This window comes from Garra rufa, chromosome 21 (genome assembly GCF_049309525.1).
Source record: "Garra rufa chromosome 21, GarRuf1.0, whole genome shotgun sequence".
Lineage (NCBI taxonomy): Eukaryota > Metazoa > Chordata > Actinopteri > Cypriniformes > Cyprinidae > Garra > Garra rufa.
Window position 1 is genome coordinate 3,346,792 of NC_133381.1, and position 17,776 is coordinate 3,364,567.

General features: G+C 29.3%; 1 protein-coding gene across 1 annotated transcript in view; it reads left to right on the plus strand.

The window, feature by feature from the left end:
• Positions 1-601: 601 nt before the first annotated feature.
• LOC141295962 (serine/threonine-protein kinase PAK 6-like) overlaps positions 602-17,776 on the plus strand; it is a 20,591-nt gene continuing 3,416 nt past the window's right edge. Inside the window, exons 1-5 of the mRNA XM_073827248.1 lie at positions 602-805; positions 6,039-6,692; positions 7,896-8,432; positions 10,005-10,138; positions 16,080-16,217. Of these exons, the coding sequence (XP_073683349.1) occupies positions 602-805; positions 6,039-6,692; positions 7,896-8,432; positions 10,005-10,138; positions 16,080-16,217 (1,667 nt within the window). The remainder of the gene's footprint in view (positions 806-6,038; positions 6,693-7,895; positions 8,433-10,004; positions 10,139-16,079; positions 16,218-17,776) is intronic.

Here is a 17,776-nt window from a genome sequence, read left to right on the forward strand (position 1 = left end):
AAATGTTTTTAATATTTTATTTTAAATTATTACTTAATTTAATTTATTTTATTTATTATTTTTTACTTGAGGCCTTTATAAATGAAAATAAGAGATGTTTCCTCTGAGAATAGCTGAGTGTTTTTAATCATTCATTTCATTTTATTTATTTATTTTTATTTTACTTTATGCATAATGCATTATGCATTATATATTTTCATTAATAATTTTAACCAGTTATATTTACAGATTCCTTGTTACATCTGAAATGTGTTGTTTTAATGCATCATTTTTTTTCTGTGTAATTATGAATAGATAAGTATTGTAATATATTATAATTAATGCATTAAAATGCCTTTCTAATGCATTACATATAAAAGGTTTGATTACAGTGTTACTGATGAAATTGATTGTGTTTCATGTGTTTAACTTTCTAAAGGTGTAACAATTAATAGATTAGTATTAGAATACATTTGAACTGTTTTTTTTGCACTGCATTGCAAGGCATGATTAATGCATTAAAATGCTTCTGTAATGCATTACGTGTAAATGCTTCAAGTAAAGTGTGACCTAATATTTCTCATGTTTCTGTTTTGAAAGGTCTCTGCTGTAGTACGTGACAATGTTTCGCAAAAAGAAGAAGAAGAGGCCGGAGATTTCAGCACCGAAGAACTTCGAGCATCGCGTCCACACGTCGTTCGATGCAAAGCGAGGCGTCTTCGTCGGCCTTCCCACACAATGGCAGAGTTTAATAGAAAACCTCCGGAGACCCAAACCCATGGTGGACCCATCCAGGATCACGCCGGTGGAGCTCAAACCAAAGAAGGTCAGAATTACAGTCAATAAATGATAAGACATTTCACACAATAACATGGCAGATCATTTCTGTTCACTTTCGTTTGATTGGAAACTACATAGAAATGGCCTGACAAATATTGTGAGCATGTGCTGACTTCGGCAGAAGTGTACTTTCATTTTTCCACCTAATATGTTTGTGCTTATTTTGAGTAAATATTGCAAACATGTTGGATTTAAATTGCAAAATGTAACAATTTGTAAATACACCTTGGCCACAAAAATACGCTTTTGCATTGCGAGTAGGATCGGGTGCATAAAAGAAAAAAAAGATATAAATAAAGAAATAAAATCAAAACGGCGAGGGCTTTTCTTGTAAATTATATACTTCTGTTAAAGCAAAAATAATTGATTTTATTATTTAGCTAAAATAATGTTTTCTTGTAAAACATACTCAATGTTTGTTTTTTAACTTAAAAAATATTTTTTTCACAGTGTAGCTCCAAGTAATGTACATTTTTAGTATTTTTCAAGCATTTTTATTTTTATTTTTTAAATGCTCTTCACTTTTTATACAATATTGTGCACTGATTAATTATTCACAAGAAGAGCTGAAAATATTTGCAATTTAAAGTCAAATGGAAATGAGAGTAAATTTAAAATGAATATTTTTTTTTCTAATATTTCCGTTTTTATTTAATGTCATTTTAAGGTCACATAATACATGAACAACCTTAAATTACTTATCAAATAACATTTGTAACAACAATTGTATTGAACAATTTGTAGAAACAGCTTAGAAACAATAGTTTTTGGCATTTGAAGTGTATGTTCAGGTGAAAAAAAATTCTTGTATTACAGCAAAACTGTTTTAATGCATTTTTATTTTATTAAGCGCTGAATTTCTTGAAAACGTAATCTTTGTTTACAACTTAAAAAACTAAATTCTCACTCACTAGTTTTACATAATTCACATTTCTTAATGTCTCAAAAGGTTGTATTAAATCAGTAGGTCCCATAAACCGAAAAATATGTTGCTTTTTTATTAGACTTTTTTCATTTTTTATTTGATACTTTATTTGATAGTAAATATTGATAAAAGTAAAGGGCTAGAACTTTTTTTGTAAATTATATTCTTCATATTATGGAAACTTAAGGGCTGAAAAAAATTATGTTCTCACATTGTTTTTTTGTAAAATGTACTTCAATAATTTTTTTTAACTTGCTTATTTTTACTTTTTAAATCTGGGCAGGGCTTGCCTGTTAGTTTCTAATATAAAAAGTTATATTTTTGGCAAATGTAAAAGCCTTTTCACAACTTGACGTCTGTATATTAGACCGCAGAAGAAAATATGTCAACTCTTCATCAGAATCTGTTAGATTATCTCGAGTAATTTTTGCTTATTAGTATGGATGAATTGGATCATCGAAGGTCTGCAGCAAAAACATCGGTTAATAAAATGGGATTAAATACATACAGGATATTTGTCTTATTTAACATTTAACTATTTTAGGTTTGCGTTGAATTTCAGTGCTTTTATTCATTTTGAAGAACTCTGTATCTGTTTGTTTAGTGAGTGAGATGAATTAATGCATGTTCACATTTATTCACAATTTCTCTCAACATGAGGACAGGAGAGCTTTTAATCAATAAATGAGGGGAAAAGTAACTGGCGTTACTTGTTTGAAAAAGTAACTGATATTTTCTTGTCAATTAAAAAGTAAGGCGTTACTTTAGTTACTTGGATAAAGTAATATTATTACGTAACTTGTGTTACTTGTAATGCATTACCCCCAACGCTGGTCCTCTGTGTGTCAGCAAAGCACTGGTTCAGTCTTGGCTTTGGCTTCACTCGGGACGGGGCTTGAATTTAAGCAGAGAACACGGGTCTTAATCTCAGTCCTTGATGTTTCAGAGTCTCTCTTTCCAGGTTTAGTCGCGGTGCGTTTTTCCCCGAGGGCCGCTTCTGAACGGCGCTCAGAAACACATGTTTTTTCCTCTGTCACATTGGCTTCTTATCTATCACGGGCCTGCTGTGAACACGATTCAGAGCGCCCAATCCTCGGAGGGCCGAGAGATTTATTACCTCACGCTGGCAATTAATAATGATGCATGCGGGCCGCCAGCGCAGCGAGAGTCAGGCGGAAAAACTGCAACTCCAAGCAAAAGAGCAAAGCTTCTCAAACATCTAAAGATCTCTGTGCATTCTTCTGTGTGTGAACATATGCGCTCATAAAGAACAGCTTGCTCGTCACCAGTGTGACGTCAGAGAAATCAACTCCATTTTTGCACACAAGGATGCAGTTGCTAGGCTGTTTGGTTGTTCTGATGTTGTTCAGTCACACATCACTTGTCGTTTCTCGTCTCTATATGTGACCCTGGACCACAAAACCAGTCATAAGGGTAAATTTTACAAAACTGAGATGTATACATCATATGTGACCCTGGACCACAAAACCAGTCTTAAGTCGCTGGGGTATATTTGTAGCAATAGCCAAAAATACATAGTATGGGTCAAAATTGTTGATTTTTCTTTTATGCCAAAAATCATTAGGAAATTAAGTAAAGATCATGTTCCATGAAGATTTTTTGTAAAATTCCTACTGTAAACCTATCAAAATGTAATTTTTGATTAGTAATATGCATTGTTAAGAACTTAATTTGGACAACTTTAAAGGTGATTTTCTCAGTATTTTGATTTTTTTGTACCCTTAGATTTCAGATATTCGAATAGATGTATCTCGGCCAAATATTGTCATATCCTAACAAACCATATATCAATAGAAAGCTTATTTATTGAGCTTTCATGTGATGTATATATCTCAGTTTTGTAAAATTTAACCTTATGACTGGTTTTGTGGTCCAGGGTCACATATGAAAGCTCAATAAATAAGCTTTCTATTGTTATATTGTTTGTTATAGGATAGGACAATATTTGGCTGAGATACATCTATTTGAAAATCTGGAATCTGAGGGTGCAAAAATATCAAAATACTGAGAAAATCACCTTTAAAGTTGTCCAAATTAAGTTCTTAACAATGCATATAACTAATCAAAAATTACATTTGGATATATTTACAGTAGGAATTTGACAAGAAATCTTCATGGAACATGATCTTTACTTAATTTCCTAATGATTTTTGGCATAAAAGAAAAATCAATAATTTTGACCCATACAATGTATTTTTGGCTATTGCTACAAATATACCCCAGCGACTTAAGACTGGTTTTGTGGTCCAGGGTCACATATCTTATTTTGTGCTGTGTGCACCCTGAGCTCATCTCAGACATGTCTTCACGTCGAGCGATGGACCTCGTGTCACTTCTGTCAAAGACACTGTGAATAAAGCACATGACAGCTGATGAATGTCATGTCTTTCCTCAAATGCCTAAATATACCCTGACCAAACCAAAATAAAATATAATGCAGTATATTAAATAATACAAGCTAGCAGGGTTGGGGGTAACACATTACAAGTAACGCAAGTTACATAATATTATTACTTTTAAGTAACTTGTAAAGTTTTTAATTGACAAGAAAATATCTGAATTACTTTTTCAAAATAACAGCAGTTACTTTTTCCCCCCCATTTATTGATTAAAAGCTCTCCTGTTCCCATGTTGAGAGAAACTGTTAGATGTTACTTTAGTTCTAGAATAAATGTGAACATGCAGTAATTCATCTCACTTACTTAAAAAACAGATACAGTATTCTTCAAAATGAATAAAAACACTGAAATTCGTCTCCTTTATGTATTTAATCCCATTTTATTAACCGATGTCTTTGCTGCCGACCTTCGATGATCCAATTCATCCATACTAATAAGCAAAAATTACTCTATTTGTTTTCCTTTTTTTTTTATTGCTGAAGAGTTTTTTTACTTTTTAAATTAAAAACAAAAAAGCCCAGTCCAGATTTAAAAAGTAACGTAACGCATTACTTTCCATAACAAGGAACTAAGTAACGTAATTAGTTAATTTTTTAGGGAGTAACTCAATATTGTAATGCAGTTACTCCCTAAAATTGAGTTACTCTCCTTTTGCATGTAATAGCTTTATTGAAACACTCGATTAATTAATCACTTTTTCATGAGGTAATGCATGGGTTTACATAAAGCTGACTTTATTATTTGCATAGTTACACAATTCATCTGAAATTATGTGTTATGGTATTTGAGAAAAAAAGTGTTTACTGAAAGCAAAGTTATTAAAGTTTTAGTTTTTTTGGACATTATATGTTCATTTTTTTTTCATTTATACTCTGACAAGAACCATAAGTTATTACATGCATATCTATATATAATAAAGTGTATTATTGAATATAAAATGACATACAACACAATAAGTAAATATATTGTCATTTATTTTTCAATACATTAAAAGTATCATTCTTTATGCATTTTTAATTATTTAACTAATTTATTGCTAGTGCTTGTAATATATGCATGAAGTAAGTATGTTTTTTTGGAAGTCTTTTTCCGCCACTGAATAAAAAATAAAAAATATTGTTACAAAAGATTTCTATTTTAAATAAACACTGTTCTTTTCAACTTTCTATTTGTTAAAGAATCCTGGAAAAAATAATCACAGGTTCTAAACTAAGTATTAAAAAGCACAACTGTTTTCAACATTGATAACAGTTAAATAAATAAATTTAAACGTTAATTTTTTTTTGCATTTAATATTTATTACATACACTATTTACATATAAAACATTCTATGAAAAATCAGTCTGATTTGCATTTTATAAAGACAAAGATTATTTTTCTGTATAAAATGATTTTTGATTTTTTTTGTATTTTTATTTACAATCTTATTTTTTTTTATTTATATGCAAATTGAACTTATGTTTTATAGAAATACAAAATAATATATATATATATATAAATATTTTGTATTTCTATAAAACATCAGTCATGAGTTTTTGTTATTTACAATGTAATTTTTTTCCATTTATATGCAAATCGGACTGATGTTTAAAAAAAATGACATTGTAAATAACAAAAACTCATGACAAAAAACGTCATTATTAATAATCAACAAAAAAGCCTCTTTACTTTAGTTTTGGTTTGCAAGTAAAGCAGTCCTCCGACGGCTCAGACGAGTCATTGAGCGTTTCATAAACACAAATCAGCCAGAAATAGGCTCCTCAGAGAAAAGTGTGATTTGGAGTTCATCCGCACCCAGGTGAATTCACACGCTCTTTAAATAGCGGCGGATCTCAGATCGCATTAATCACAAACTGCCTGTGTTCTTTCCCCAGACCATCGTGCGCGGCAGTATGATCGGCCACGGAGACTACATCTCAGCCATGCTGTCAGACATGAGCCGTCTGTCCGTCACCAGCTCCAACTCCCTGCGCAAGAGCAGCCCGTCGGCCCGCAAGAGAGCGCAGTCGCTGGGACGCCTCGGGGAGGTCAACGAGGGCGACGCGTATCAGTACGAAACCCTGGATGAGCCCGAACCTCACTGGGCCGATAAATCACGCAACATCCACAGCGAGAGCGGCACGCCGTACATGGGCTTGAAGAAGAGCGTGACTCTTCAGCCCAACGGCATCCTGCCCCGCGCCAAATCCACCTTTGAGGTCAGCATGAGCTGTCTGGACGGGCCGCCCCCGCCTCCTCCTCCGGCCCTTCCGGCCCCTCCGCCGCCCCCCATTCCCGTGCCGGAGCCGCCCAGGTCTATGTATCTGGGAGGGGACATCGGGAGCCCGACGGAGAGGCTCATGATGAGGCGAGAGTTTCCCATCGTGTTCTCGCACAACCAGAGACCCATCACCTGCTTCTACAGTCCTACCATGCCCATGCAGCAGCCGCACGGAGACAGTCTCACGCCGGACATGAGGACCACCAACAGACTGCTGGTCCACCCACAGAACAGCCCGGGGAGACCGTACTCCTCATACGACCTCAAGGTAACTCCTCTTTTATAGAAGTAAAGTTGTGGTTCCACAAAGAACCATTCAGTCAAAGGTTCTTTAAAGGGGTCATCAAATGCTCATTTTCCACAAGTTTGATATGCAGTGTTGGGGAAAGTTACTTTTAAAAGTAATGCATTACAATATTGAGTCACTCCCTAAAAAAGTAATTAATTACATTACTTAGTAATGCGTTAAGTTACTTTTGCGTTACTTTTTAAATCTGGGCAGGGCTGGCTTGTTTGTTTTTAATATAAAAAGTTCTATTTTTGCCAAATGTAAAACCCTTTTTACACCAAAAGCCTCAGGCTTAGAGAAAAGTAAATTCACGTCTGTACAGTAGACCGCAGAAGAAAAATGTCAACTCTTCAGCAAGGAAAACAAATGTTAGATTATCTCGAGTAATTTTTGCTTATTAGTATAGGTGAATTGGATCATCGAAGGTCGGCAGCAAAGAAATCTGTTTATATAATGGGATTAAATACATAAAGGATATTTGTATTATTTAACATATTTAATTAATTATTAAATTTGAGGAATAGTGTATCTGTTTTATAGTGAGTGAGATGAATAAATGCATGTTCACATTTATTCTACAACTAAAGTAACATCTTACAATTTCTCTCAAAATGGGGACAGGAGAGCTTTTAATCAATAAATGAGGGGAAAACGTAACTGGCGTTACTTCTTTGAAAAAGTAACTTTCTTTGTCAATTAAAAAGTAATGCATTACTTTACTAGTTTCTTAGAAAAAAGTAATATTATTACGTAACTTTCATTACTTGTAATGCGTTACACGCAAAACTGTTGATATGATTCTTTAGGGTCTTAATGAGAAGTCTATAACATACTTTGGTTAGAATTTCTCAATGGTAGTGTAAAAAACACTCTTTTTACCCTGTCAAAATCGGCCCTTTATAGAGCGAGCTATTCTGTTGCATGTTCCTTTAAATGCTAATGAGCTCTGCTCGCCCCGCCCCTCGCTGCCATGGGATGACGAGCCGTAATGTTTACATTTGCATATTTAGACCTAACATTTTAGAAAACTTGCAATACAAAAAATGTTTGCAATTATTAATGTAATTAATCAACTGGGTAAGTAAGATGATTAATTACATGATGATAGTGTCTCGCCTTAAAGAAAACCAGCCCCTGTCCTTATTTCTATTTGTCCTTGTGTTTCTGTTGTCAATGTCACAGGCCGACGCAGCCATGAGACACCAGCCGGGATATATGCACAGCGGCACCAGCAGTCCTCTCGTGAGCGGCACCAGGCCACACAAAACAGTCCGTTCCTCCTCCAGCTACACCATCGGCCTCTCGCCCAACATCAGTTACCGGCCCACCGGCCCAGACCCCTTTATGAGACACTCAGGCTGCCCAAACCCAGGACTCTACCCCAGACAGGACAGTCCGTCACAGCCCCGACCGTCTCCCACCGGTTCTCTGGCCAACAGCCCCCCGGGAACCTGTTCGCCCGCGTTCAGACCCCCGCAGCACCCCTCGCCCCGACCACCGCCTGACCCGCCGAAAGTCACCCATGAGCAGTTTAAGGCTGCGCTGCAGATGGTGGTGGATAAAGGAGATCCACGGTCGTATCTGGAAAACTTCGTAAAGATTGGTGAGGGTTCGACGGGTGTGGTGTGCATCGCCCGCGAGAAACACAGCGGACGGGTCGTGGCCGTCAAGATGATGGACCTCAGGAGACAACAGCGCAGAGAACTGCTCTTCAATGAGGTGAAAGAATAATCAAACATATATAATAATACAAAACAACCTCATAGTGCCTTTATTTAAAGGTCTAGTTTACCCAAAAATGTCATCCAAGATGTAGATGAGTTTGTTTCTTCATCAGATTTGGAGAAATGTAGTATTCCATCACTTGCTCACCAATGGAAGCGAATGGGTGCCGTCAGAATTAGAGTCCAAACAGCTGATAAAAACATCACATTAATCCACAAGGAATCCACACCACTCCAAATGTAGTATTCCATCACTTGCTCACCAATGGAAGTGAATGGGTGCCGTCAGAATGAGAGTCCAAACAGAGGATAAAATCATCACAATAATCCACAAGTAATCCACACCACTCCAGTTCATCAGTTAACATCTTTTCCATCACTTGCTCACCAATGGAAGTGAATGGGTGCCGTCAGAATGAGAGTCCAAACAGCTTATAAAAACATCACAATAATCCACAAGGAATCCACACCACTCAGTTAACATCTTTTCCATCAGTTGCTCACCAATGAAAGTGAATGGGTGCCGTCAGTCCAAACAGCTTATAAAAATCTTAAAAACCTGACCTGAACTCATGCACATGCAGAATTTTGAGAAACTACTAGTATAGTTAGTTATAAGGTCAAAATTGCAAGAAAAAAAGGCAAAATTTTGAGTTAAAAAGTTGCAATTACCAATTAATTTTGTAAAACAAAAACAAACAAAAAAAAAAACGCTCAAACAAATCATGAACTTACTGAATAATAGGTTGATAATCATAATTGTTTCTTGTGCAGTAATTCAGCATATTAGCATGATTTCTGAAGGATTATGTGACACTGAAAACTGAAGTAATGATACTGAAAATTCAGTTTTAATCACAGGAATAAATGACATTTTAAGAGATATTCACATAGAACATGCCTATTTTTAAAAAATCACAGTAATCCACAAGTAATCCTCACCACTCCAGTACAAGTTAACATCTTGAAAAGACAAAAGCTGAAACAAATTTATCATTAAGACGTTTTTAACTCAAATACGACTCCATAATCCACAAGTGTTTTTTCTGATGGGACTTGCATTTTCAGATTAACAAATATGTGCATTAAGGCCAATTCTATATTTCTATATTTTGTTTTCATTGTGATCTCAGTAGGATTTATGAGCAATATGCTTCACCAATCTTCATCAGATTTGGAGAAATGTAGTATTCCATCACTTGCTCACCAATGGAAGTGAATGGGTGCCGTCAGAATGAGAGTCCAAACAGCTGATAAAAACATCACAATATTTCAGTTAACATCTTGAGAAGACAAAAGCTGAAACAAATCCAACTTTTTAAAAAAAAGTTTTTTGTTGGAGTATGTTACAAGAAAATACGATTTCAGTCTTTCTACTTCAAAATTTGTGTTACTTGCCATTTTTTGTAACTTTTTGATTGAAAATCAATTCAAAGTAAATACTTCACCTTTTTTCAGTAAAAATGGTGTCTGGAAAGTTCAACAGTAACTTTAAAAACTCAAAATCAAGTAAAACAGGTTTATTTTGATGATGAGCACTGATGAGGATGTGTTGGTGTGTGTTCAGGTGGTGATCATGAGAGACTATCAGCACAGGAACGTGGTGGAGATGTTCAAGAGCGCTCTGGTGGAGGAGGAGCTGTGGGTCATCATGGAGTATCTGCAGGGAGGAGCTTTAACAAACATTGTGTCTGAAACCAGGTACCACAACAATGACTACCTCAGCATTAATCTAGGAGAGCCAGTGTTTGAACCAATTAATCTTGATGTTTTCATTGTGATCTCAGTAGAATCTATGAGAAATGTGCTTTACCATGAGTGTGTTAATCTTCAAGTTTAAGACCCTATGAGATGTCCTTTTTTTTAATTGCTTTGACCAAATCGAAAAATAAAATAAAATAAAATAAAATAATCTGAATATTAAGGAAAAATAATATTAAACAAAATAATAATAAAAAAATACAGTTTTCATATTGATTAGAAGACTTTTTTTGACAAGCAATTTTATGATATAAACAAATTAATAAGGCTGCATCTTAAAAAGTTTTATTTATATCTATATCTATATCTATATGTCCATAAATAATAATATGATTAATTTATAAATAATTATAAATGAATAAAAACATTCCTTTACAGCAGGTTAAATCTGTAGAAAAGAAATGTAAAAATAAATAAATAAATAATCATCAAATGAAGTTAGAAAAAATAAAGTGAAATGAAATAAAATAAATAATAAAATAATGTGAATATTAAAGAGACACATCTAATTTAAAACTTTATGAAAGTTTATCAGTAACCTATTTAAATAAAATAAAATTTAAATGAAATCAAAATAAAATAATAGCATAAATGATCTTAAATAAACAGATTTATTTTTTAATTTTGTTTCCAATATAATATAATTCAATATATAATTTAAAATAAAAAAGTAATATAAAAATACATAATAAAAATATTATTCAAAATAAGTAAATCATTTAAATATGTAAATATATAATTTAAAATGTAATATAAAATAATATAAAAATGTAAAATTATATAATTAAAAGAAATATGATATAATTCAATGTATAATTTAAAATACAATAATAAATAATATAAAATAAAGTTTTATATACTATAACGTTTCAACAATAGCAATACATCATTTAAAATAAATTAACTTTATTTATTATAAAATGTAATTTAAAATAATACAATAAAATATATAATTTAAAATACAATACAATATAATTTTAAATAATATGATATAATACAATATTTCATTTAAAATAAAATTAAAAACTAATTTAATATAAAGTATTATATAACATGTTATAAAAATACAATCTAATTTAAAATAAAATAATATTATTTAAAATACAGTGTAACTTAAAAAAATAATAATTTAAAATAAATAAATAATTTAAATATGTAAATATATAATTTAAAATAAAATATTACAAATAATATAATACACTGTATCATTCAAAATAAAATCATATAATATAACAATACTTAATTTAAAATAAATTAATACTTTAAATATGTAAATATGTAATAAAAATTAAATATTATAAATAATATAATACAATATATTAGTATAAATAATATAATTTATTTTAAAATATATAACAATAAAATAAAAAATAATACAATATAATATTCACATTCTTTCATGGTTGAAAGACAAATGCAATGAAACAATAAAATTAACAACATGATTAAAGAACATAAATAGTTTACTTTAAGGTCACTGTTTTTAATGCAGATTCACTGTGCAATTGCAAATCTGTTGTTTGAAACAGCAAAGCACTCCCAGTCTCTATACTGAAGAGAATTTTGCTGGAGAAATACTGTACGGTTTTTCCTTACTCCGAAACAGAAAAATAAATTCTTAGGTAACTCAAATTGTTGGAGGAAATATGGCTCACAGGATGCTAACCATTTTCACATATTTTGGGGATGTCCTAATATTAAAAGTTTTTGGAAAGATATACATAAAGTATTGGAAAAGATTCTAAGATTCTTCAGCTTTGAGGTACTTTACTTGGGCAAGGTGTCAATGGTTTCCTGGGAAAGGAAAAACAAATATATGTATAGAATAATTCTTGCTTCAAGTAAGAAAGCTATTACTAGATGTTGGTATAAACCTAATCCACCACAAATGCAGGAATGGATTGATGTTGTAAAAAGAATATTTTTGATGGAAAAAATTACATTCTGTGTGACTCACCAAAAAGATATGTTTATTGACTTTTAGTCCAAATGGATTGAGTATATAACTCCTATTGAACCTAATGCCTTTTTGATATTGAACCCATTTTTTATGTTTATTTGTAGTTATTGCGTCCGTATCCCCTTTCTTTTGTAAATAGTTTTTTTTTTTATAAATGGAAGAAAATTTAAAGAGAGATATTGATATGTCATTGTCATGAGAAACTTTTTGAGCAGTTTTTTTTATTTCTTCCCTGATTCAAGGAAGATGCTGTAAAAGTGACAAATGCCATAAACAGATGCTGTGAATTGTATCTCTTTGCAATAAAAACTTAAAAAAAAAAAAAAAAAAAAGAAACAGCAAAACACAATGTCATGCTGCTCTCAAAAGGAGTCTCTGCTCATAATTAATCCAGATACTGACTCCATGTTGTATTACTGTAGTGTTTTATTCATACCACAAGAGGGTGATGTACAGTTAGGTCATGTTTTCTGACACTCCTTACCCAATGGGCCCACTTTAATTCGATTAGACAATCAGATTAGCGTGTGTTGTGAAGACATGCAGGAGAATATGATTAGTGATCTTATTAGTTTGGTAAATGCATCTCTGTCTTTGTCTGATGGAGGACTAGATTTACATGATCGCACACAAACGCGGCTCTTTGTCACGTCTCAAGATAACAGACAGAAAACTGGAACTGGCACAGCTGAAGGACGAGATCTGACCTGAGCAGCAGCATTGAACCGACACGTTTGCAAACACTATTGATTTTCAGCAGAGCCCTGGGAATAGCAATCACATGATCAAATTCAATAAAGCTGCATCTCAAAATTTGTTGGATATCTATGTAAATAATATGAGCAATGAACCAAATTATTACAGCAGGCTAAACCCGATGTCAAAACCTAATGTAATAGTCAACAAATAAAATGAGAAAATACAATTAAATCATTTTAATTAAATTAAAAAAAATAATGCAATAATTTTCCATATTTATTTAAAGAATTTTTTTATTTGGCAAGCAATTTTGTGATGTAAATAAATTAATCAGCCTGCATCTAAAAAGTTTCTTTTTTGAAGTAAACATCTATATCTAAATGTCTATAAATATTAATATGATTCATATATAAATAATAATAAATGAACAAAAACATTCCTTTACAACAGGTTAAAACATGAAAATACAAAAGAAAAATGTAAATAAATAAACAAACAAATTAAAAATAATACAATTTAAAATAAAATAAATAAAATAATTTTAAAATATATATCTATAAATAAAAATATTAATAATAAAATAAATTATAAATTAACCAAAAAAAATCATTTATAGCAAGGTTAATTTCATGTCATGAACTTGTCTATTAATGTAGAAATAATAAAAATGAACAAAAACATTCCTTTACAGCAGGTTAAACCTCATGAATATGCAAAATAAATTGTAAATAAATAAATAAACAAACAAATAGTCATCAAATGAAATTAGCCAAATAAAATAATAAAAATTAATGCCATTTTAAAATAATTGAATTTAAAAATAAAATAAAATTATTTTCATCGTTATAAGAAGAAATTTTGTTTGACATGCATCTGTATATCTATAAATAAAAATACAAATATTTAAAAAGTTATAATAAATGAACCAAAACATTAATTTACGGCAGGGTTAACTTAATGTCATGAACTTTCAAAAGGAAAAAAAGGAAAAAAATAAAAATAAATAGATGAATAGATAATAATCAAATTAAATGAAAAAAAAAAATACAACTTAAAATAAAGTAAAATAATTTAAAATAAAATAATTTTCATCATGATTAGAAATATACAAAAATATACAAAAGTAAAACAATGTAAAACAAAAAAAGTAATAAAATAAATAAATAAATAGTAATCAAATTAAATGAGACAAAACATTTGAAAAATAAGTAAAAGTAAAAAACAGAAAAAAATTATTTTATTCAAAGACATTTTGTTTAACAAGCAATTTTATGACATAAATAAATTAATAAGCCTGCATCTTAAAAGTTTCTTTTCGAAGTATACATCAATATCTATATCTATGTCTATAAATATTCATATGATTCATATATAAATAATAATAAATGAACAAAAACATTCCTTTACAGCAGGTTAAAACATCATGAAAATACAAAAGAAAAATGTAAAAAATAAACAAACAAACGGAGACAAAATTAGACAAATAAAATAATTAAAAATAATACAATAAAAAAAATTAAAATATATATCTATAAATAAAAATATTAACAATAAAATAAATTATAATAAATGAACCAAAAAAATCATTTATAGCAGGGTTAATTTCATGTCATGAACTTTTAAAAGAAAAAAATGTAAAAATATAAAAATAAATAAATAGATAGATCAAATAAAATTAGCCAAATAAAACTTACTTTTTAATATACTTTTTTTGAAGTAAACATCTATATTTATATCTATATCTATATCTATATCTATGTCTATAAATAATAATATGATTAATATATAAATAATAAAAATGAACAAAAACATTCCTTTACAGCAGGTTAAACCTCATGAATATGCAAAATAAACTGTAAATAAATAAATAAACAAACAAATAGTCATCAAATGAAATTAGCCAAATAAAATAAAAAATCAATTAATTTAAAAATAAAATAATTTTATCCTTATTAGAAAAAAATAGTTTGACAAGAATCTGTATATAAAATAATAAAAATATAAATAATTTTTATCCTTATTAGAAGAAATTTAGTTCTATATCTATATATCTATAAATAAAATAGGATTTAAAAATAAATTAATTAATTGATAACCAAATATGAGCCAAATAAAATAAAAAATTAAAATTAAAATACAATTTAAAATAAAATAAAATAATTCCCATCCTGATTAGAAGAAATTTAGTTTGACAAGCATATATGTTATATTATTTAATAAGCCTGCATCTCAAAAAGTTGAATTTGTTGAAGTGGATGTCTATAAATAAAAAAACATTTAGAGCAGGGTAAACCTAATATCATGAATATACAAAAGTAACAAAATAAATAGATAGTCATCAAATAGCAAAATAAAAACAATAATAAAATAATACAACTTAAAATAAAGTAAAATAATTTAAAATAAAATAATTTTCATCCAGATTAAAAGAAAAATGCAAAAGAGGAAAAAAATAAAAAAAATAAAGACTCATCAAATGAAATGAGCAAAAAAAAAAAAAGAAAAGAAAAGAATACAAGTAAAAGAAATAATAAAAAAAATAAAAACAGATAAAAATTAAATAATTTAAAATGAATTAATTTTCATTCTTATTTGAAGACATTTTGTTTAACAAGTTTAACAAATATATGACAAGGATAAATTTATTTAAAAATCTGCATCTCAGAAAATTTAATAAGTTAACATATATATTTGTTTATACATACTATAATAATAATATTTAATGAACCAAACCATTACTTTGCAGAAGACTAAACTTAATGGCATGAATATAAAAAAGAAAATGCGAAAAATAATTAGCCAAATAATAAACTAAACTAAACTAAACTAAACTAAACTAAACTAAAATAAAATGAAATAAAATAATTTAAAATAAATAAAATAATATTTTTCAAATTATTTGAAGACATTTTCCATTGTTTAAACTCAAAGAAATCCTTTATCAGTCATGCATGGATAAAAACAGCAGGAATAAAACTAGATTTTGCATTTTGTGGTTGCCAGGTTGTTCTAAATGTGTTTATCATGTTCCTAAGAGGTTGCAATGTCATTCTAAGTTTTTTCTTCCTGTCTCCTGTAAAAAATGAGATATAGGACACTCAGTATTATTCAAATGGTTTGTAAAACGTACGATTCTACTGACCAACAACAGATGCATTAAAAATGTTGATATGTGAAGTGTGAAGCGGAGTTATGTAAGCGTGTGTGTGATGTTGTGTTCAGGCTGAGCGAGGAGCAGATCGCGACCGTGTGTGAAGCCGTGCTGCAGGCGCTGGCGTATCTCCACTCGCAGGGCGTCATACACAGAGACATCAAGAGCGACTCCATCCTGCTCTCGCTCGACGGTCGTGTGAGTCCATCTGGGTCTTTTTTATAGCCTCAGAGCCTATAGCAACCTTATAGAGACTACTCAAACTACGTATACACTACCCTTCAAAAGTCAGTGAGATTTTATTTAAGAAATTAATGTTTTTATACATCAAGAATGCATTTAATTGAACAAAAGTGCCAGAAATTACATTTATAATGTTATAAAAGATTTCTATTTCAAATAAATGCTGTTCTTTATGAAGTTTCTATTCTGTTCTATTCTATTGCTGTTCTTTTTATTCAGTTATCTGTTTTCAACATTGATAATTATCAAATGTTTCTTGAGCAGCAAATAAATAAAAAAAGGCAAATGTAATTTATTCATGTGATGCAAAGCTGAACTTTCAGCATTTAATTTAATTTAATTTTATTTTATTTATTTTTATAATTTGTTTGACTAATAATTTTTCATTTTTTTTATTTTGTATATTCATGAAGTTACGTTATAAAAATAAATCCTGAAAAATAAAATCACAGTTTCCACAAAAATATGAAGCAGCACAACTGTTTTCAACATTGAAAATAATCTGAAATGTTTTATGAGCAGCAAATCAATGTATTTTAAAATGTAATTTATTCCTGTGATGCAAAGCTCAATTTTCAGCATTTATTCTTTATTCAATTTAATTTAATTTAATTTAATTTGCCCATTTAATTTGTTATTATTATTTATAATAATAAATCCTGACAAAATAAAATGTATTTATTTTATTTTATTTTATTTTATTTTATTTTATTTGAATTTGGCCATTTAATTTGTTGACTAATTATTTTTCACAATTTATTTTTGTATATTTATGACAATAGGTTTAAATGTCTGTAAAGTAATTTATTATTTTAATTTATTATTATTTATAATAATAAATCCTGAAAAATTAAATGTATTTTATTTTATTTTATTTTATTTTATTTTATTTTATTTTATTTTATTTTATTTTATTTTATTATTTGGCCATTTAATTTGTTGACTAATTATTTTTCACAATTTTTCTTTTGTATATTCATGACATTAGGTTTAGCCTGCTGTGAAGTAATTTATTATTTTATTTTATTTATTATTTATGATAATAAATCCTAAAAAAATAAAATGTATCACATTTTATTTTATTTTATTTTATCATTTGGCCATTTAATTTGCTGAATAATAATTTTTCATAAATTTCTCTTTTGTGTATTTATGACTTTAGGTGTAACCTACTGTAAAGAAATGTATTACTTTAATTTATTATTATTTATAATAATAAATCCTGAAAAATAAAATGCATTTATTTTATTTTATTTTATTATTTGGTCTTTTAATTTGTTGACTAATTATTGTTCACAAATTTTCTTTATTATTTTTAATTTATTATTATTTATAAAACATTTATATATAGTTTAAAAACAGATTTAGTTTGTATAGTAAATTGTTTTTTGATACACAGATGATGTCAAACTAAATGTTTTCAAATCTCTTTTTAATTATTTTAATTATTTTATTTCATCAAAATCTGTTTTTGGACTATATATAAATAAATAAATATAAATAATAATTAATTAACTGATTATAG